At 43.5% G+C, this 21,142-nt stretch overlaps 1 protein-coding gene across 3 annotated transcripts; it reads left to right on the top strand.

Annotated features, from left to right (window-relative positions):
- Positions 1–10,922: 10,922 nt before the first annotated feature.
- On the top strand, positions 10,923–20,023 carry LOC148130292 (C-type lectin mannose-binding isoform-like). Of its 3 annotated transcripts, none has more exons than XM_087969016.1 (6): positions 10,923–11,072; positions 11,479–11,552; positions 11,972–12,066; positions 17,445–17,585; positions 19,103–19,217; positions 19,785–20,023. In XM_087969016.1, exons 2-6 carry the CDS (start codon positions 11,495–11,497, stop codon positions 19,850–19,852), a joined length of 477 nt encoding a protein of 158 aa, XP_087825142.1. In that variant the 5' UTR covers positions 10,923–11,072; positions 11,479–11,494; the 3' UTR covers positions 19,853–20,023. The 3 variants fall into 3 exon arrangements, with proteins under 3 accessions (XP_087825142.1, XP_087825144.1, XP_087825145.1); XM_087969018.1 differs by having other exon boundaries at positions 10,970–11,108; XM_087969019.1 differs by lacking the exon at positions 10,923–11,072 and adding an exon at positions 11,202–11,310.
- Positions 20,024–21,142: the final 1,119 nt, after the last annotated feature.

The following is a 21,142-nucleotide window of genomic DNA, read 5'->3' as shown; positions in this document are numbered from 1 at the left end:
CTAACAAAGACATCCTAGAAAAATGACTCAAAGAGGTTTTATGAAGATTCCAAAATGCAGGCCTCAGAGTAAAAAAAGATAAATGCCAGTTATGTACCAAAAAAGTAGAATTTTTGGGATACCTCCTGGACAGCCAAGGAATTCATCCCACCGAAGACAAATTACGAGCAATTAAAAAGGCACCCACTCCAAGGAACAAGGCAGACCTACAGGCGTTCCTTGGACTTATTAATTTCTATAATGTGTTTTTACCCCACAAAGCAACAGTGGCTGAACCATTGCATAGACTATTAGACAAAAAAGCAACGTGGGTTTGGGGACAACGGGAACAACATGCTTTCCAACAAGTAAAGAAATTGCTAACGTCTGATTCAGTACTTATGCAGTACAACGAGACCCTGCCACTCACTATCACATGTGATGCATCACCTTTTGGGGTTGGGGCAATTCTGGCCCACGTGTTACCAAACGGAGCGGAAGCCCCCATCGCGTTTTTTTCGCGAACCTTAGCTAAAGCTGAACGAAATTATAGTCAGCTGGACAAAGAAGCTTTAGCTATTGTTGCTGCAGTTAAAAGATTTCACGAATATGTTTATGGCCGTGCATTTACAATAATCACTGATCATAAACCGCTACTGGGGATCATTGCGGGTAATAAACCAACCCCGTATATATTGTCCCCCAGAATGACCCGTTGGTCTGAATTCCTGGCGGCCTACAACTACACCTTGCAGCACCGCCCGGGGAAATCGATTCTCCACGCCGATGCATTGAGCAGAACACCGCTCCCAGACGCTGTTGTGGATCCAGCCCCAACCCTCTCAACACTACAGATTGAAACTCTACAGGCACCACCCTTGACGGCTAGAGACATTGCTTTTGAAACAAAACGTGACCCAGTTCTGCAACACATACTACGCTGGGTTGAACGGGGGTGGCCGACGGACCAAATTGCACCTGAATGGGCGCCTTTCAAAGCCCGCCAAACCGAGATGTTTTCCCAAAAGGGCTGTATCTTGTGGGGCGATCGAGTCGTAATCCCTAGCAAATTGCAACAGACTGTGTTGGCGGTATTGCATGAGGGACATCCGGGCATTGTGCGGATGAAATCACTCACACGCAGCTATGCTTGGTGGCCGGGAATCGACAAAAGAATCGAGGCCTGGGTCGCTACGTGCCAACGTTGCCAGGACGTCAGCAACGCCCCACCTAAAGCAAGCCCAACCGAGTGGGAAACGCCGAGGGGACCATGGTCCCGTATTCATATTGACTTTGCGGGGCCTACCAAAGGTCACACTTTCCTGATTACTGTCGACGCCTATTCTAACTGGCTCGAGATTCATCGAATGCACACAACTACAACCGACTCAGTTATTAATAAATTAAACAGACTATTTGCCACGCACAGGTTTCCGGACGTGTTGGTCTCGGACAACGGCCCACAGTTCACTGCATTGCCCTTTGAACAATATCTGGCTGATCGGGGCATCCGCCATGCGCTGACCTCGCCAGCGCACCCTGCGGCGAATGGACGTGCAGAACGCATGGTACAATTTGTGAAAAAGACCCTTCACAAAATGGAATTTGGCAACATCGACGAGAAAATCAATCGAATCCTCTTATTGCAGCACATCACGCCCCACAGCGTGACCAACAAAACACCCGCTGAACTTCTTATGGGGCGGAAAATACGATCGCACCTTGACCAGCTCCACCCCACTTTCGCACTGGAAAAACCTTTCAGCTCCAGCAGCAAATGCCGGGAATTTAAGGTAGGCGATTTAATCTTTGCCAAAAACTTTTCCAGCGACCCGTTATGGATACCCGCAACCGTTACCCACCTCACCGGGCCTAGATCTTACCGCCTGCTAACAGACGATGGGAGGGTGTGGAAACGCCACATAGACCAACTCCGATCGAGATTACCACCCAGCGGCCATGACTCCCCCGGTTCACCAACTCAAGGGGGAGGGAGTATCGAGGAAATTGACTTTGATACAACTAATAGCAGGTCAACGGGAGCCCTACAGCCCAGCGAAACACCGGAACGTGAAGCGGGGAGGGAGTTGATGTCTTCAGGGAACTTTGATATGGGGGAAAACGAACTGCAAAACCCCGAAGAAACGCGCAGTAGCAGAGACAACCACAGTGAATGCAGCACGGAATTGCCGTGCAGCGAAATAGAACTTAACAATGGTCATCCAAACGCTCCACCGGAACCGGACATTAGACAAAACCCGGTGGAGCCTCAGAAATCATCCAGGCAGACCAAACGGCCTGCCTATCTTGAGGATTTTATCACAGCTCCCCTCAAACGGAACCCAAGGGGGAGGGGTGTTGTGAATCAATAAAAATGAATAACCTAAATGCAAATTAGGGGTTGAAAACCTGCACACTTGATTGGTCCTGATACAACAACTTGGGATTGGGCCAGAACCAGTCCCTGATTGGCCATTTTTGGGACTGTCCTTATTGGTCAGTAGTTTAAACCTGTTGCACATTTTCATTGGTTAATAAGGCAGCGGCTAACCCTATAAAAGGGTTACTGCTGCCCATAGCATTGCTCTGTTATGTCTATCACTTTATTAAAGAGTTGAAGTCACTGGTCAGATGTCTGGTCTCCCTTATTCTCCATACCTAACAGCTGTTTTGTTTGTGTTTCAACTGTGCCTGTGTTTGCAGTTGGCTTAGGAGTGTTTAATCTGCACTTATTTTTGACCTTTTCCTTAATCTTTATTTGTACAGCAAATATATATCAATATTAACTTCTGATTCTCAGGAACAATAAAGAATTGCCCAATCAATCAGCCAGCATTTCCACCATTAACCCAAATAAAAAATAAGGTTAACTCTGACCTTTATTTCCTGATTTTTCAACCTCAGATGCTTTGTGTGACACAGCTGAGCTTGAAAAAGCAGTGAAAAAGTGGCTTTTCAAATGCTGTGCACCCGTGTGCAGTGCTTCTCAGCTGTCCGGGCGGCACAGCTTAAGGTTTTTTACACACGTGCGCAGCAAAATATAATTACCGAACTGGTAGTAATGCCGGTTGAATCCCACCCCAGCCTCCCCCCATTATTTCTTGTCCTGCCCTCAGGTCCTTTGGAGAGTAAGTCAACTGCCTCTTCTCCTTGACAGCCCCTGAGGCACTAATACCACTCTGTAGAGCCTTAGTAAGGCTACACCTACAATATTGGATCCAGTTTTGTAAAAAAGATATTGAGATTCTAGAAAGAGTGCAGAGAAGAGCAAGAAAGGAGATTAGGGCAGGGGTGGGATTCGACAGGGTTAGCTACCGGTTCAGTGATATACGAGGTTCGGTGATTTACGATGTGCTTCCCTGTGCGCCTGTAAATCATCATCAGCCTGGTGTCTGGACAGCTGAGCAGCGCTGCGTGCAGAGAAGCAGCCTTTTTTCCTGCTTTTTTTAACTGCAGCTGTGCCTCGCACGGCAGCTGAAGTTGAAAAAGCAGGAAATAAAGGTCAGGTAAGAGCCCAGGTGGGCGAGTGGGCAAAAATCAGCTGACATAGAACCGGTTCTATGTCTGCTGCTCTTCAGAGCTACCAGTTCTACAGAGGTGGACAGAACCGGTAGAAACCCACCTCTGCATTAAGGGATTGGGGCTCAAATATACGATTAACAGCTGCAGGAACTGGACCTGGCTAGTCTACGGAAGAGAAGGATCAGGGGAGACAGGAGAGCATCTTCCAATAGTTGAGGGGCTGCCCCAGAGAGGAGGAGGGGGTCAAGCTATTTTCCAAGGCACCCAAAGGCCAGACAAGGAACAATGGATGGAAACTGAACAAGGAGAGATTCAACCTGGAAATAAGAAGAAATTTTCTGACAGTGAGAACAATCAACCCGTTGAACAGAAGTTGCCTTCGGAAGTTGTGGGAGCTTCATCACTGGAGGCTTTCAAGAAGAGAACTGGACTGCCATCTGTCAGAAATGATGTAGGGTCTCTTGCTTGGGCAGGGGGTTGGACTAGATGACCTACAAGGTCCCACTCCAACTCTCTAGACCAATCTCATTTACTGTGTCATAGAAATCTAACTTCTGCAAACACCCTTCCCCTTGGCCTCTTGCCCTCCTAACCACCAGAAAAGCACTTAAGGCCTGTTTTTTGGCCAAGTGGTGAGCTAGGATAGGGTGGGCTAGGATAGGGTGGGCAAGAGGATTTAAGGAGGGGCTGCATGAGGAAGTTCACTTCGGTGCCCGGTTGTTAATGTTTATTGTGTTTAAAGATGTGTGTCTGACGTTGTCTTACTTTGGACCGAGAATTAATCATGAGGTGGGCAGCTCTATGACAGCTTTAAATAAAATAAATAAACTTATAAGGCCAAGTCATTGCCAGGAAATCAATTCTGATGTTTTTATCTGTTGCTAAATCTTTAGTGCAAACAAGCTACTTCCTATCTATCTATCTATCTATCTATCTATCTATCTATCTATCTATCTATCTATCTATCTATCTATCTATCTAATTATATATCCTATATCTATCCATATCTATCTATCCATATCTATCTATCTATCTATCTATCTATCTATCTATTTATCTATCTATCTATCTATCTATCTATCTATCTATCTATCTATCTATCTATCTCTATCTAATTATATATCCTATATCTATCTATCTATCTATCTATCTATCTATCTATCTATCTATCTATCTATCTATCTATCTATCTATCTATCTATCTATCTATCTATCTATCTATCTATCTATCTATCTATCTATCTATCTAATTATATATCCTATATCTATCCATATCTATCTATCTATCTATCTATCTATCTATCTATCTATCTATCTATCTATCTATCTATCTATCTATCTATCTATCTATCTATCTATCTATCCCATGCAGAGAGAGATCCCCCTCCTCCGTTGATTAACATGGTTTCCCTCTCATTACAGAAACGCACCTGGGAGTGGTCAGACAGATCCCTCACTAACTACTTCTCCTGGAATTCAGGAGAGCCCAACAACCAACACAACAAAGAGTATTGTGTTGAGCTCTTGACCAAGACAGGTACGCCAAGGTGAAGGGTAGGGCGTTGAAGATGCACTTTTAACAATGGGGACCCATTTCATCCAATTTGGAATGCTCACCCCTTGACAACTGATGACCTTTGTTGACCCCCTTAAATTCTAAACTCTCACAGCCTGACACTCTATACAGCCAAGGGAACGCAAAACACCCATGGGATAAACAAAAATGGAATTCACCATTTCTTCAAAAACCCAAACTTAATTATTACAGCACCATAATTAAACCAACCATCTCCATCTTAACCTACTTTTTGACAGCCATTATTGTTACAGACAGGAACCTTCACTCCCTCTTACTGTCCTCTTTTCTTTTCTTTTTTTTTAAACAAGTTTTATTTTCAAGACAAACAATACATAGATACACATAAAACAAAACATAAAAGCATAAAAAATCTCTTATCTGAAAGTTGCTTAGTCCCGGGTTAAAACTCTTGGTACAGACACAAATTCAAATTCATATTCATTTTACATACCATTTCATATCTTATTAACATTTTCAGTTTTCTATATGCCTTCTCCTCTCCTTTAAATTTTCTCAATTTTATTTTATTTTATTTATCTCCTCTCAATTCATATCATAATATTTATTATTCTTTGTCTGTTCTATTCCAGCCAGCCCTTTATTTTCCTTCTTTAAAAAAAAGAAAAAACTTATCCTGTACACTATATGGAGTATGATGCCTTTATCTCTTTCCCCTACATTTATAATACTTAATATAAAACACATGACATATATTGGGATTCTGTCTGGTACATTCTAAAATTATACTATATTATCAAAAATAATACAAATCTATTCATTAGTATTAATATTCATTCATATCTTAAACATTTAAATCATTACTTTTCAATTAAATCACATACTTTTGTGGGAGCCCTATTTTCCATAGTTATATATTATATCCCTCATCATATATTATAGCTCATTATTTCATTAAAAAGTACCTCCTTCTTCTACTTCAATTCTCATTTCACAAGAAATTTCGCTAGTATACCATATTCTAATCATTAATATTAACAATCATTTATATCTTAAACATTTTATCCATTTCAATTAAATATCATGCCTTTGTGGGAACACTTATGCTTTCAAAGATTATTACCCCCCCACATCACAATCTTGAATCATGTTTCGTTACAGTACTCCCTTTTCTTAATCAAAAATTTCACTAATTTATGTTAAATATTTTATCACATTTTAAGTTACATATTGTTTCTAATTTTCTATGTTTACTTCTAAATACAAGTGTAAAAATGCAGTCTTATGTACCTTTCTAGAATCCCTTTAACCATAAAGCTTATCCATTATCTCTAAAAAAAAAATGCTTCTTAACATCTTGCTCCCCACCATTAGGACTTCTCATCCCTTCCTTTCTTTCTTGTTTCTTCTTCTCCTTATCCTCTTTAACCCCTTGTCTCTCCACCTCCCTTTTATTCTGCTTTCCCCCTTTCTGTTGTTTCTTAACATAATGTCCCCTTTTCACCTTATTCTTCTCTTTTTGGGCTATTTTTCCAGATCTTAAAGACCTTTTCCCCTTTTTCTCTTGCTTTTTCTCTTCTCCAGTCAAAGTAATTTGTTCATCAAAGATGGCTTCTCCTTCTTCTTTGTCCCCATCATCCTCATTCTGCTTCACATAAGTATAAACCGCCATTTCCAAGTATTGAAAAATAGTGTCAAGACCATCTTCCCCTCCTTGTTTTTCTCTTTCAAATTTTTGATATATAAGTTCCAATTCATCCATAGATGATGCCATTGTGTAGAGAAAAAGTTTTTCCAAACAACCACCCAGCTGATTTAATCAGAAGTAATTTCCAAAGGTTCCAAAGTCACCAAACAATCCAAACAGACTATTTCTTTTAGATACCTTCTTCTTCTTCTTCACTTTCTCTTTCTGGGGTTAAAGTAATCACAAATCCTTTTCAAATATATTTTTGGAAGTTTTTAAACTCTTTGTAATTCTAGGCAATCTTCTCCTTATTTTCAAATTTTGCTCTAATTCTTTTTCACTCTCCTTCCCACTCACAGCCAAAAAGGTTTTTTTTTTTTCCGCTGTCACTTTAGGAAGGAGAGTAGAACAAAGAAAAACTTTCCCTTTAGAATATTCGCAGCTTAAAACTCTCACAGGGAACAATATATACTTAGCAGCCTTCAAGATTCCAGGTCATTTTCTCCCGTCTTGTCCCGGTTAGAATCAACTTTTACTTTTCTTTCAGCTTCCTCCCTCCTGCACCTGCTTGTCCGGCTGCAGCTTTCTTCGTGGCGGCCATTGCTGACCGCCGTTCCTCCGCCTCAGGAAACGGGGGTTTAGCCGGCTGGGGAGGGGGTTTGCGACACCCCCAAACCCCTTGCCGGATCCCCCCTGTCTTCAGCTGCCTCTGCGGGGCAGCTATATCCCCCAGATCCAAATGGATCGGGGGAACCTTGATGGTGAACGCAGCAGGGATCGCGCGGTCACGAATCCCTGCCGCCACCGAAAGGTTGCAAACCAGAAGTCCTTACTGTCCTCTTTTCCTGGGTAGGAAGTCTTCTTCTCAACTAAGAATTCTCTTCTTCCATTTGAAGAAGACCCTCAAAAAGACCCTTGCTAAAGGAAACCCCTGGATAGCTCAGAGGCAAATCCTCTTTGCCTTAAAAATTGGGAAACAAAGCATAAGAGTTCACTCCCAACACACATTGTGAGGACCTGTTGGGTGTGTGGGGCAAACAAATGGAAAGGTTGGTCCAAATTGAAAATGAAACCTTCTGTTTTGCTGTCCAGGATATCTCAAATGGAACGATGTACCCTGCGAATCCTTGCATCCCTTCATCTGCCAGTGCAAATTCTAGTGCAAATCGCTCCTTTTCCAGCCCCAGAGTGAGCGAAGCACCTGGTGAAGTCTGGAGAAGCCACCATCTCTGCTCTGCACCCCTCCCCTTAAAGGATGCTTTATGTAGCTTGGATCAGGCCTCGCTCATCCTGATGGGCCAGAAGATCAAATAAAATCTATCTAGCATGACTGCCCTCCTTTATTCTGCAGAACCAGGACACTGGTTTATTTAACCCTGGTTAGCTGTTCCAGATCAACTGAGATTGAAGATAGATAGATAGATAGATAGATAGATAGATAGATAGATAGATAGATAGATAGATAGATGATAGATAGATAGATATAGGATAGATAGATATAGGATAGATAAGATAGATAGATAGATAGATAGATAGATGATAGATGATAGATAGATAGATAGATAGATAGATAGATAGATAGATAGATAGATAGATAGATAGATATAGATAGATAGATGATAGATGATAGATGATAGATACCGTAGATAGATAGATAGATAGATGATAGATGATAGATAGATAGATAGATAGATAGATAGATAGATAGATAGATAGATAGATAGATATAGCATAGATAATGTAAGATAGATAGACAGACAGACAGACAGACAGACAGACAGACAGACAGACAGATAGATAGATAGATAGATAGATAGATAGATATGGACAGATTGAGATAGAGATAAGAGAGAAAGAGAGAGAGTTGCCCTTTGCCAATTTTTCATCTCTGCTCCTGGGACATGCAGAGAGAGGTCCCCCTTCTCCATTGGCTCACGTGGTTTCCCTGTTGGCTCTTGACCATGATCAGAGGAAATTTGGAAGATGACCCCTCTCCCTCACTGTAAACCTCAATCTTCCAAGTAAAAGCCAGATCTTCTAAAACATCTCTATAACTGAGGTGACCTTCTCCCAACATATTTTCAGACATCACTTATCTTCTTTGGTCCTGAAAGACAGTAGAAGGTTATTATCTCCCTTAAAACTGTATTAATCCCAGGTAGTATCAAATGTTGACCTAGTTCTCAATGAAGCTGGACCTTCATATGAGTGAGGTGGGACAACGTTGTACAAATACCTTTAGGGTTCTCCAGAGCAAGGATGGACAGGCCTGTTCTGGGTTGAAGCTCAGAGCAAGTCAAGAATTTTCTTAGGTCTCTGATGAAGGTTCACAAGATGTCCAAAGGGATAATACAGCTGGATTGTGCTCCACATTGACTGAGATAATCGATGGTCCTTCCTGAACGTAAGAAGGCAAAGAACTCAAGTAAAGGAAACATGGCAGCCTTTGATTCAACTGTCCCTTGTTCATGCAAGGGATTGCAGGGTCTACCCTTTTCTCTCTCCCCCTCCCAGTGTCAGCCTCCTCCTCCTCCTCCTCCTCCTCCTCCTCCTCCTCCTCCTCCTCCTCCTCCTCCTCCTCCTCCTCCTCCTCCTCCTCTCTGTAACCTGATCCCATTATTCAGAGAAGCCGATCCATGGCACAAGGAACTATCCATAGACACACAGAGAGAATAGTTCTTGGTTGTTTTGATCAGAATTAGTAAGATCTAAATTCCCTACGATGAACATTCCATAAACTATAGTCGGATAGAGATAGTTTCTCCATCCAAAAACTACGTTTCTTATGTTTCCATAAATAAATGGGTGAAAGCTACCTGTTAGGGATAACATTGTTTACCCTAACTGGTTTGGGTAAAAATAATAAATAAGTTATCATGGTTTGTTGGTTAAAGTGTGTGTAACTTTAACTACAAGAATGTAATTAAGGGTGTGGTTGTAAAAGCACCATAAAAGAAGCAAGTCAATTGCAGCTCTCTCTCTCTGGCTTAATGATCCCTAATTACTGGATGGATTGATGACTGCGTTTTTCCTTACTGGAACGGAGGAGAGAAAGGAGTGTTGATTTCTCAACGGAGAGAAGAGATAATACGGACTGATTTATTGTAAGTGAACTGACATTGGCTATTCAACACGGACTTTGCAAATTGAGTATCCCCGACTGGACTGACTGAAATGATACATGACTAATGGACCATTTATTTTGACTATGCTATAATTCCTAATGGAATAAACTATATTTTTGATAGCACAAGCGTATCTGTTATTTACTGCGTGTTAACTAAAATACAAACTTATCTCACACATTTACCTGTCTGCCTATCTGACTACGCTACAAATTCTGTTTAGTTTGTTTTCCTTAACACTCGTTGGGGAATTCAGGCTTAACACTACCCAATAAAATGAATAAAACAGAAAGGAGTCCAGCAAGTGGTTGAAATAAATCAGGCATTCCACCAGTCGATTCACATTTCAAAATAGAAAGTGGAAATTCCGAAAGGGAAAGGGGAAAACACACTTTCACAAAGGTGTGGCTGTTTCCATCCTAGACTGAAGCTGAGGGAGGTGGCTGTTTTGTGTGTGTTTCAACTGTGCCTGTGTTTGCAGTTGGCTTAGGAGTGTTTAAACTGCACTTATTTTTGACCTTTTCCTTAATCTTTATTTGTACAGCAAATATATATCAATATTAACTTCTGATTCTCAGGAACAATAAAGAATTGCCCAATCAATCAGCCAGCATTTCCACCATTAACCCAAATAAAAAATAAGGTTAACTCTGACCTTTATTTCCTGATTTTTCAACCTCAGATGCTTTGCGTGGCACAGCTGAGCTTGAAAAAGCAGTGAAAAAGTGGCTTTTCAAATGCTGTGCACCCGTGCGCAGTGCTTCTCAGCTGTCCGGGCGGCACAGCTTAAGGTTTTTTACACACGTGCACAGCAAAATATAATTACTGAACTGGTAGTAATGCCGGTTGAATCCCACCCCAGCCTCCCCCCATTATTTCTTGTCCTGCCCTCAGGTGCTTTGGAGCTGTCTTACTTTGGACCGAGAATTAATCATGAGGTGGGCAGCTCTATGACAGCTTTAAATAAAATAAATAAACTTATAAGGCCAAGTCATTACCAGGAAATCAATTCTGGTGTTTTTATCTGCTAAATCTTTAGTGCAAACAAGTTATTTCCTGGGGGAGTCCCTTTTGCAGCAAAGCCATTTCCCTTCTCCTTTGACCCCCTGAAAAGACCCACCCTGTTTCTTCTCTTGCCTATAAATGCCTTCATTCCCTTTGCTGGAGGGAAGCCTGGAGTAGCCACTGAGCAGACTTGCTACACGTAGAGGCAAAAGGACAGGTGAGTGAGGCTCTCCCACCTGTGCACACCGGACAGGTGAGGCCCCTGCAGCTGATCCCTCCTGCGCCTCTCTCCCTCTCTCTCCCTCTCTCTCTCTCTCTCTCTCTCTCCTCTCTCTCTCTCTCCCACCTGAATGGACCTCTTGCAGGGGGGCTGCAGGGGATGTCCTGGTTGCAGCAGGAGGGTCTCCAGGAGGCAGGGAGTCAGGGGTCTCTGGGGCAGAGAAAGAGATGCCCAGGTGAGCCTTTCCAGGCAAGGCAGGATCGACTGTGAGCCCCCAAGGCTGCTGGATGACTGAGGAGGGAGAAACGGGGTCCAGTGTCCCCCCCCCAGCTTGGTTACAGGCTGGACTTCCCACCCACCTCACTCTCTTTTCCTCTTCCCCCCTCCACGATTCTCTCTGCAGGGAAGGAAGGAAGACCATGGGGCAATTCCTCTTGGTGACCCTCAGCTTGCTGGTCATGGCTTTCTCCCTAAATGGTGAGTTTGAAGAGGGTCTCTAATGTGTCCAGAGAGGCCAATTCTTCCCCTCTGACCCCCTTCCTGATTTGACCCTCCTGGCATCCTCTCCCCGAAGTTGCTTTTATCCCTGTTTGGCGTCTTGTGAAATTTAGACCCCACCTGCTCTCTCTCTCTCTCTGCTCCAAGACTTGGGACCAACCCAAGTGGATTGATTCACACCAGGCAGGGAGCTTCCAGGAAACTAACCAAGGCTAACCCCAACCAAGATTTGGACATTCTGCAAGTGCAGCTGCAAGTCAGTTTCAATTTATCGTCCTCAAAGATGTTTGCAACTCAGCAGGTTCAGAATGTTCTGCGGACCCAGCTGTGTCTCCTCGTCCTCCTCCTCCTCTTCCTCCTGGCCACCTTCTCACTGAGCTTCTTCTCTTCACACACAGGAGCCAACAGCAGCTGTTGTCCCCAAGATTGGCTTCCCAAGAATGGGTTTTGCTACAAGGTCTTCAATGATCTCAAGAACTGGAACGATGCTGAGGTTAGAAGTGCTGTGTGAATCTCCTAGTTCAGGCAGAGGAGAAGTCTAGGCAGAGCCTTGAAGACCTCACCCCACAAGTTCCTCTGGGTGGGCTGAAGTGGAGGGCCACTAGGCTGGGTGCATGAAAAAGTAGCAAAGATCATTATTTGAGGACAGTCTGAAATGCAAGTGTTCTCTGGACTGTATATTGGTTTGGGCTTTCATGGCCGGGATCTGTTGGGCAGTGCTGAGCCTCCGGGTGGAGTGACCATGATCTAGACAACAGATTTCCTGATTACCAAGCATCAACCATCTCCGGTGATGAAATACTTGACATCTCCCGCATTGACCGAGAGCTCAAAAATAGAGACGGCTCTGTGGCCCCACGCTTGTGCAGGATCATTTGCAAAAATGAATCAAGCAAACGTAAACTCATTTATACTATAAACTCACTCGCCAAAACCAACACCAACCACAAAAACCTCCGTTGCCGCCCTGACTTAACCATACAGCAACGTGCCCGCTCCCGTGCACTCCGCATTGAACTCAAAACCCGTCTAGACAATGGAGAGAAGGACCTGTACATTGACTACCATGCTGACTGTATCAAAAGTAAGACACGCAACCCAATACCCAACTTTTACCCTCAACCACCACCCTACCTCAACCACCTACCACCACCCACCATCACCCAAAACTACCCACCACCCACCATCACCCAAGACTAGGCACGCACGCCCCCAACTACCTCAATCCCAACTGCTGCCGGACTTAAATGCAAACTACTCAATGCAAGAAGCCTCGTGAATAAAATACCTGAATTTCTCATCCTCTTAAATATGGCTAACTTCGACATTATATTTGTCTGTGAAACATGGCTCAATGCATCTCTCCCCGACTCCATTACCACAGTAAGAGACTATCATGTTTACCGATCAGATCGTGAAAATCGTCGAGGAGGTGGTGTTGCTATATTCTATAAAAATCCTTACATCTAAAAAATATCCAAGTTACCCAGGAGCTTGCCCTTCCTGAAACCATCATCTGTGAACTATCCTTAAATATCACAATTCGATTCTTACTATGTTACAGAGCACCTGATTATGACATCGAACATGTAAACAAGCTAAATACACTACTAACATGGGCTACATCCTGCCCATACCCTTTTATCTTTCTTGGAGATTTCAATCTACCTCATATCGACTGGACCCTAAATAATTGTACAACTGAAATCATACACACAACCTTCTACAATGCTATTACAAATCTAGGTCTTGAACAACTAGTAACCAACAACACTAGACTAAACAACTGCCTCGATCTCATCTTCTGCAATAGTTTGAATTTAATTTACGGAATACAAACCAAAGAACCCTTTTCCAGTAGTGACCACAATATGATTGACTTTTGCCTCAACATACGTCCACACAAAAATCACCACAATGATGTAATCCCCAATTGTAACTTCAAAAAAGGCAACTATGATCTTATAGACAACGATCTCTCATCCCTTGATTGGCAATCTCTATTCACTGGATGCAATACTGTTGAAGACCATTACAACATATTTTTACTCGAAGTCAAAAGAGTCATCAAACTATATGTACCAACAACAACTCCCAAAACAAAACAAAAAAGCAGATTACCCATATCAATAAGGAAACTTCAATCCAAAAAGAGATCACTCTGGCGGAAAAACAAATCTGGTCACGTTGCCAATTTCAAAAACCGATACAAAAATTTATGCCACCAGATAAAGACCGAATGCACCAATTATCACATTAAACAAGAGGAAAACCTTCTAAGCACCAATTCCACCCGTGTTTTTTACAATTTTGTAAACAACAAACTAAAAGACTCAAGGTCCATCCCTCCCTTGATAGGACCTGATGGTAAAGACTGCAGCGACGACACCATTAAAGCCAACATCTTTAACACATTCTTCGGCTCAGTGTTTGTAAACAGTAATGGATCATGCCCAATGTTTCCTAGCCGTACCACAGATAACAACAATGATCTAATACATATCGATTTTACAGTAGACAACATTGAAAAAGCACTACGCAATCTAAAACCATCTCTATCTATTGGACCGGATGGAATATGTGCCTACTTCTTAAGAAAGCTATCCACTGCCATAGCCAAACCTCTAAGCATAATCTTTGAAAAATCTTTCAGGACCAGCTCCTTGCCTAACCTATGGTTACAAGCCACAGTCATCCCCATCTTCAAAAAGGGAGACCCAAGCCTAGTTGAAAATTACAGACCAATCTCCTTATGCTGCGTCACCTGTAAAGTCATGGAATCAATTATTAACCAATCCATCATCCTCCATTTAGAGACAAACAACCTACTCTCCAATAAACAATTCGGTTTCAGAAAAAACTATCCTGTAATCTGCAACTCTTACACTGCAAAAACATATGGACTACACAACTCGACCAGGGCAAAGCAATAGACGCAATCTACATAGACTTCTGTAAAGCCTTTGATTCAGTGGTACACGACAAACTACTCCTAAAAATAAAATCTTATGGTATCTCTGGACAACTGAATAACTGGATAGAAGCATTCCTGTCAAACAGACAACAAATGGTCAAAATCGGGAACGCCCTATCAAATCCAGTACCTGTCAATAGTGGTGTTCCCCAAGGCAGTGTTCTAGGACCAACTCTCTTCATAATCTACATAAACGACCTTTGTGATCATATCAAGAGCAATTGCGTTCTCTTCGCTGATGATGTAAAGCTGTTCAATACCACAGACAATACTACTACCCTACAAAAAGACCTAGACTATGTATCTGAATGGTCTAACATATGGCAACTTCAAATCTCAACAAATAAATGCTCTGTCTTACATATTGGTAAAAAAATCAGAAAATAAAATACAAGCTGAATAGTCAAGATCTTGTTGATGACCCAAGCTCTGTAAAGGACCTGGGAATACTCACCTCTAATGATCTAAGTGCTAGAGCCCACTGCAACTACATAGCCAAAAAGGCATTAAGAGTTGTTAACCTAATCCTACGTTGCTTTTTCTCTGGTAATATCTCACTACTAACCAGAGCATACAAAACATTTGCTAGACCAATACTCGAATACAGTTCATCAGTCTGGAATCCTTATTACGTATGTGATATTAGCACAATTGAGAAAGTCCAGAAGTATTTCACAAGAAGAGTTCTCCACTCTTCTACTCGTTGTAGAATACCTTATGCCACCAGACTCGAAATTCTAAAACTAGAAAACCTTGAATTACGCCGTCTTCGGTCCGACTTAAGCATGGTATACAAAATCATACATTGCAATGTCCTACCTGTCAATGAATACTTCAGCTTTAACCATAACAACACAAGAGCACAGAACAGATACAAACTCAAAGTAAACCGCACCAAACTTGATTGCAGGAAATACGACTTCAGCAATAGAGTGGTCAATGTCTGGAATACTCTACCCGACTCTGTAGTCTCTTCCCCAAACCCCAAAAACTTTAACCTTAGACTGTCTACTATTGACCTCACCCCTTTCCTAAGAGGTCTGTAGGGGGCGTGCATAAGCGCACCAACGTGCCTACCGTCCCTGTCCTATTGTTTCTCTTATTCTATTATTTTTCTTATATGTACCCATTTCATATATTCACAACTATGTATACACTTGTACTTATTATCTTGTAAACAATTGACAAATCAAATAAATAAATAAAAATAAATAAATAAATGTTTCACTGGCAGCTCTGGTGGCATCTTCAGGCCTCCTTGTCTCTGAAGTGATGGGAATCCAAGAGTATCTCCTGGATCTAGAATTGTTCAAGAGCTAGAAAGGCACCTGAGGGGAGTCAACGCAGTCAGGATGGTGTCTAGGACATGAAATCAGATTCCCTGGCTCTTTTCCCACTTTCACAAAGTGACACACGCAAGCACATTTGCTTGTCTCCTTAACAAGTGCCTTTCTCCCTTGTGGCTCCATCCCAGATGTTCTGCAGGAAACACAAGCCAGGCTGCCACCTCGCCTTCCATGGCGGTGAAGAGTCAACTGACTTGGCTGAATACGTCTCCAACTATCTCAGGAATGGCTGTTATCTTGGCCCAGGGAGAGGAAATATCTAGGCAGACCCTTGAACAGCCCCCAGGTCCCCTCTGGTTGGGCTGAAGTAAAGGGTTACACCGTAGGCTGGGTGCATGGAAAGGTAGCCAAGATCATGATTTTAGGACAGTCTGAAATGCAAGTATTGTATAGTGACTGTATAATGGTTTGGCCAGTATCTGCTGGGCAGTGTAAGGGCCTGGAGGCTAAAACATATGAAGAACGGTGGCAGGAATTGGGTATGACTAGTGTGGTGAATAGAAGGACCAGGGCAGACATGATAGCAACCGACCAATATCTAAGGGGCTGCCACAAAGAAGAGGGGTAGCAATAGCACTTAGACTTATATACCACTTCAAGGGGCTTTCCAGCTCTCTCTAAGCGGTTTACAGAGTCGGCTTCTTGCCCCTAACAGTTTGGGTCCTCATTTTACTGACCTCAGAAGGATGGAAGGCTGAGTCAACCTGGAGCCTGGTGAGATTCGAACTGCCAAATTGCAGTCAACCGGCAGTCAGCAGAAGGAGCCTGCAGGGTTGCACTCTAAGCACTGCGCCACCATGGCTCAAATGTGTGTGTCTGTGTGTCAAATTATTCTCCAAAGCACACAAAAGCACACCAAAAGCAATCGATGGAAACAAACCAAGAGGACCAACCTAGAAATAAGGAGAAATTTCCGGACACTGAGACCGATGAACCAGTGGAATAGCTCCCCTCCAGAAGCTGTGGGTGCTCTATCACTGGAGGCTTTCAAGAAGAGATTGGACAGCCATTGGTCTGGAATGGTATGTAGGGCCTCCTGCTTGAGCCGACTAGAAAGCCAGGTGGGGGAGTCTGCAGGGAAGAAGCTTTTCTGGCTGGGGAATTCTGGGAGTTGAAGTCCTCCATGCTTAAAGTTGCCAAGGTTGAAGAGGCCTGGACTAGAAGACCTCCAAGGTCCCACCCAACCCTCTTCATCTTTATTCAGCATTGAGCGTTAGGGTTGAGTGACCGTCTTGTAGACAAGAGTTTTCCAGATGTTTCACGGGTGACTCCAGCTGGCATCTTCCGACTGCCTTGCCTCTGAAGCGATGGGGATGTTGGATTGTAATGGATGAGAAGGGGATTTAAGCAGGGAACTGATGAAGAGCTGCAGACCTCAGCGAGGAAATCTGTGGGGTTCAACAAAGTTGGGATTCTGGGTAGGACCTTGCAATCTGATCCCTGCTCTTTTCTTTTACACACACAAACACACACACACACACACACACACACACACACGTGTTTCTTCTCTGTTGAACCCATGCCCTTTCTTGGGGTTGCTCTCTCTCCAAGATGTTCTGTAGGAAATTCAAGCCAGGTTGCCACCTCGCCTCCATCCATAGCGTGGCAGAATCAGCTGACTTGGCCGAATACGTCTCCGACTACCTGAAAAGTGATGGACATGTCTGGATTGGACTGAACGATCCACGCAAAGTAGGTCCCTTCCTATTGGCAATATTTTGCAATTCATTTGTTATTGTTCCGAAAGGGGAGTTTTTTGGAAGAATCTTCCAGTGGGAGGTAAGGATCTCTCTGTTAAAAACTTTTGCCTTGGACAGGAACCATTGAGAGGCTCCAACCCTGTTCCTCCTGCCCCCTCACCAACCCTTCCTGCCCACTTGAAGAACTGACTGCTGTCTTTAAAGTCCCAAAGGGGTGGATTTTATCCCAAATTCATCTCAGAATTAGGGCGTCCTCATGCACTCAGGGCCTCCTTCAGCCTGACTTCCTCTTTTTAAAGCAGGGGTCCCCAAACCTGGCCACTTTAAGACTTGTGGACTTCAACTCCCAGAATTCTCCAGCCAGCTATGCTATGCTGGCTGGAGAATTCTGGGAGTTGAAGTCCACAAGTCTTAAAGTGGCCAATTTGGAGACATCTGTTTTAAAGCATTGAATGGCCTCTGATCCTTGTTGAAACTCTGATGGATCAGAAACTCAGGGACTGCAGGGCCCAGCCTGGGAGGGTCATGCAGCTTTAATGCTGTCTTAACATTTTTTTTTCTAACCACATATGCATTTTCACTCAAAATATTTTTGCTTTTGGGCATGTCCACCACAGGTGATAGTATGTGCCTGGTTTCTGATTACATTTGCAACATTTGGTGGACATATTTTTCAGCATTTTTGCTAGTCTTGCTGGTGGTAGGAGCCACCTATAAAACATTAAGCACATATGGAATGTAAAGAGAAACCAATAATTAAGAAAAACATTCACCAAATTTAACCTTGGTTAGCTAGTTCCAGATCATCTGAGACCGATGAGGGAGGGAGGGAGGGAGGGAGGGGGGAGAGAGAGAGAGAGAGAGAGAGAGAGAGAGAGAGAGAGAGAGAGAGAGAGAGAGAGAGAGAGAGAGATAGATATATAAATAGTTGATAAATGATAGATGGATAAGATAGATAACCATCATCAAATCTGCGATGAAGGTGATTGTCGGAGGAGCGAGACCGCGTGGTAGACCTAAGCAACGCTGGATGGACACGATCAAGGCCGATCTAGAGATCGCGAAGGCAGACCCGACATACGTGGCAGACAGAGAGGCGTGGAAGCAGTACTCAAGGACATTAGCGGACCTCGCCAGAGCGCGAGACAAACGCTGAAGAAGAAGAAGAAGAAGAAGAAGGATAAGATAGATAACAGAGATATATAAAGAGTTGATAGATGCTAGATGGATAGAGATAGATAAATAGATAACAGAGATATAAATAGATGATATAGATAGATAGAAGATTAGATAGATAGATAGATAGATAGATAGATAGATAGATAGATAGATAGATAGATAGATAGATAGATAGATTGATTGATTGATTGATTGATTGATTGATTGATTGATTGATTGACAGATATAGAGAGAGATTTGCCCATTGCCAAGTTTTAATTTCTACTCCTGGGCTATGCAAAGAGAGGTCCCCCTTCTCCATTGGCTAATGTGGTTTCCCTGTCATTCCAGCAACGCACCTGGGTGTGGTCAGACAGATCCTCCACCAACTACCTCGCCTGGAATCAAGGAGAACCCAACAACTCAAAGAACATTGAGTACTGTGTCCATCTCTGGGCCCTGACAGGTATGGCAAGATGGTGGGGATGTAACTGAGGGTGTGCTTCCAACAATGAGGATCCATTTGATCCATCTTGGAATGCTCACCCCTTGACAGCTAATGAGCCTTATTGGGTTCTAAGTTCTCACAGCTCGACACACTATACAGCCAAGGGAACACAAAACGCCCATGGGATAAATAAAAATGGAATTCACCATTTCTTCAAAAACCCAAATTTGATTATTACAGCACCATAATTAAACCAACCATCTCCCTCTTAACCTACTTCTCGAAGGTCATTATTGCAACAGACAGGAACCTTCACTCCCTCTTACCGTCCTCTTTTCCTGGACAGGAAGCCTTCTTCTCAACTAAGAACTTTCTTCTTTCATTTGAAGAAGACCCTCAAAAAGATCCTTGCTAAAGGAAACCCCTGAATACCCCAGAGGCAAATCCTCTTTGCCTTAAAAACTGGGAAACAAAGCATAAGAGTTCACTCCCAACACACATTGTGAGGACCTGTTGGGTGTGTGGGGCAAACAAATGGGAAGGTTGGTCCAAATTGAAAATGAAACCTTCTGTTTTGCTGTCCAGGATATCTCAAATGGAACGATACACCCTGTGAAGCCTTGTATCCCTTCATCTGCCAGTGCAAATTCTAGTGCAAATCGCTCCTTTTCCTGCTCCAGAGTGAGCGAAGCAGCTGGTGAAGTCTGGAGAAGCCAACATCTCTGCTCTGCACCCCTCCCCTTAAAGGATGCTTTATGTAGCTTGGATCAGGCCTCGCTCATCCTGATGGGCCAGAAGGTCAAATAAATTCTGCCTTAGCATGACTGGCCTTGTTTATTTTGGAGACCCAGGACATGGTTGAGATCCAAAGCTCAAGACCCCCGAGTCTTCTTCATGGCGAGGTTTGGATTTAAGTGGGGGAGGGCATCTCTGAGAATCTGTAGAGATTCTCAGTCATCCAGATCAGTCGTCGCCAACCAGTGGGCTGGGGACCCCTGGCGGTTCGTGAGAAAATGTTGGTGGTCCACAGAGAAATGTCCCTCCAAAGCAATTAATCCAAGCTGCGCCGCCCACATGGCCCAGGAACACAAGGCTTGTGTTGCTTGCATTGAGAACAACACAAGGTAGTGAGGGGAGGGGGAAGGGGGAACTTGCCCCACTCGTCCCATGAGCCTCCCCTGGCCACCAGGCTGCTTCTTTCCGCTTCTTTCTGCTTTTGGCTGCACACAAGGAAAGCAGCCAAAGTCTTTCTTTCTCTCCCCAAACTCCGCCAGAAATGAGCCATTGGGACCCTGCAAGGCCTCCTGCTCCAAGAGGCTGCGCCAGCAAGACTCATATCTGGCAGAGTTTGGGAAGAGAAAGAAAGACTTCTGCTGCTTCTGCTGCTTTCCTTGCATGAAGTCAGAAGTCTCTCTCTCTCCCCTCCCTCTGAGAACGGAGCTGGAGACGGTATCCTGCATTCCCAAATAAAGAATGATTGATTGGTAGGAAACCGGGGTGGGGATTTTTACTGCAGACTGTTTTGGGATTTTCCCAGGGTCTCTGGTCCAATGGGAGTTTAAATTATGACTTTGGGGGGTCCCTGAGGTCCAAAAGGTTGGCAACCTCTGATCCAGATCATGGTTGTCCCAAAGGTGCTTTTTCAGGAGGAAACTGGACTATTGTTTTTCTTTGAAGAAGTTTCGCTTCTCATCCAAGAAGCTTCTTCAGCTCTGACTGGGGAATGGAAGGATGTATACTCCTTGCAGACAGCTGGTCATTGCATCCTTTTAGAGGTTCGTTGAGGCCACTTGGAGGTTTTATCTGTGTCCTCAGGGTCACACCTGAGTTGTCTTCTGGTTCCTGTAGTCTGCATTTTTTTCTCTGGGAATTCATTCCTACTCCCATAGCATTCAAAGGGCGTCCATCCCAAATTGTATAGCTAAAAGTCTGTAGAGATTCTC

This window comes from Notechis scutatus, chromosome 6, assembly GCF_049901735.1.
Source record: "Notechis scutatus isolate UNSWTSFEM ecotype Mainland chromosome 6, rNotScu1.2, whole genome shotgun sequence".
Taxonomy (NCBI): domain Eukaryota; kingdom Metazoa; phylum Chordata; class Lepidosauria; order Squamata; family Elapidae; genus Notechis; species Notechis scutatus.
The sequence above is the reverse complement of the archived record's forward strand: the minus strand, read 5'-3'. Positions and strand labels throughout refer to the sequence as shown.

Coding starts and splice junctions, on each gene's coding strand:
- LOC148130292 (XM_087969019.1), top strand. Junction 12,067..17,444: donor AGAACTGGAACGATGCTGAG/GTTAGAAGTGCT, acceptor TCTCTCTCCAAG/ATGTTCTGTAGGAAATTCAA. Junction 17,586..19,102: donor GACTGAACGATCCACGCAAA/GTAGGTCCCTTC, acceptor CTGTCATTCCAG/CAACGCACCTGGGTGTGGTC.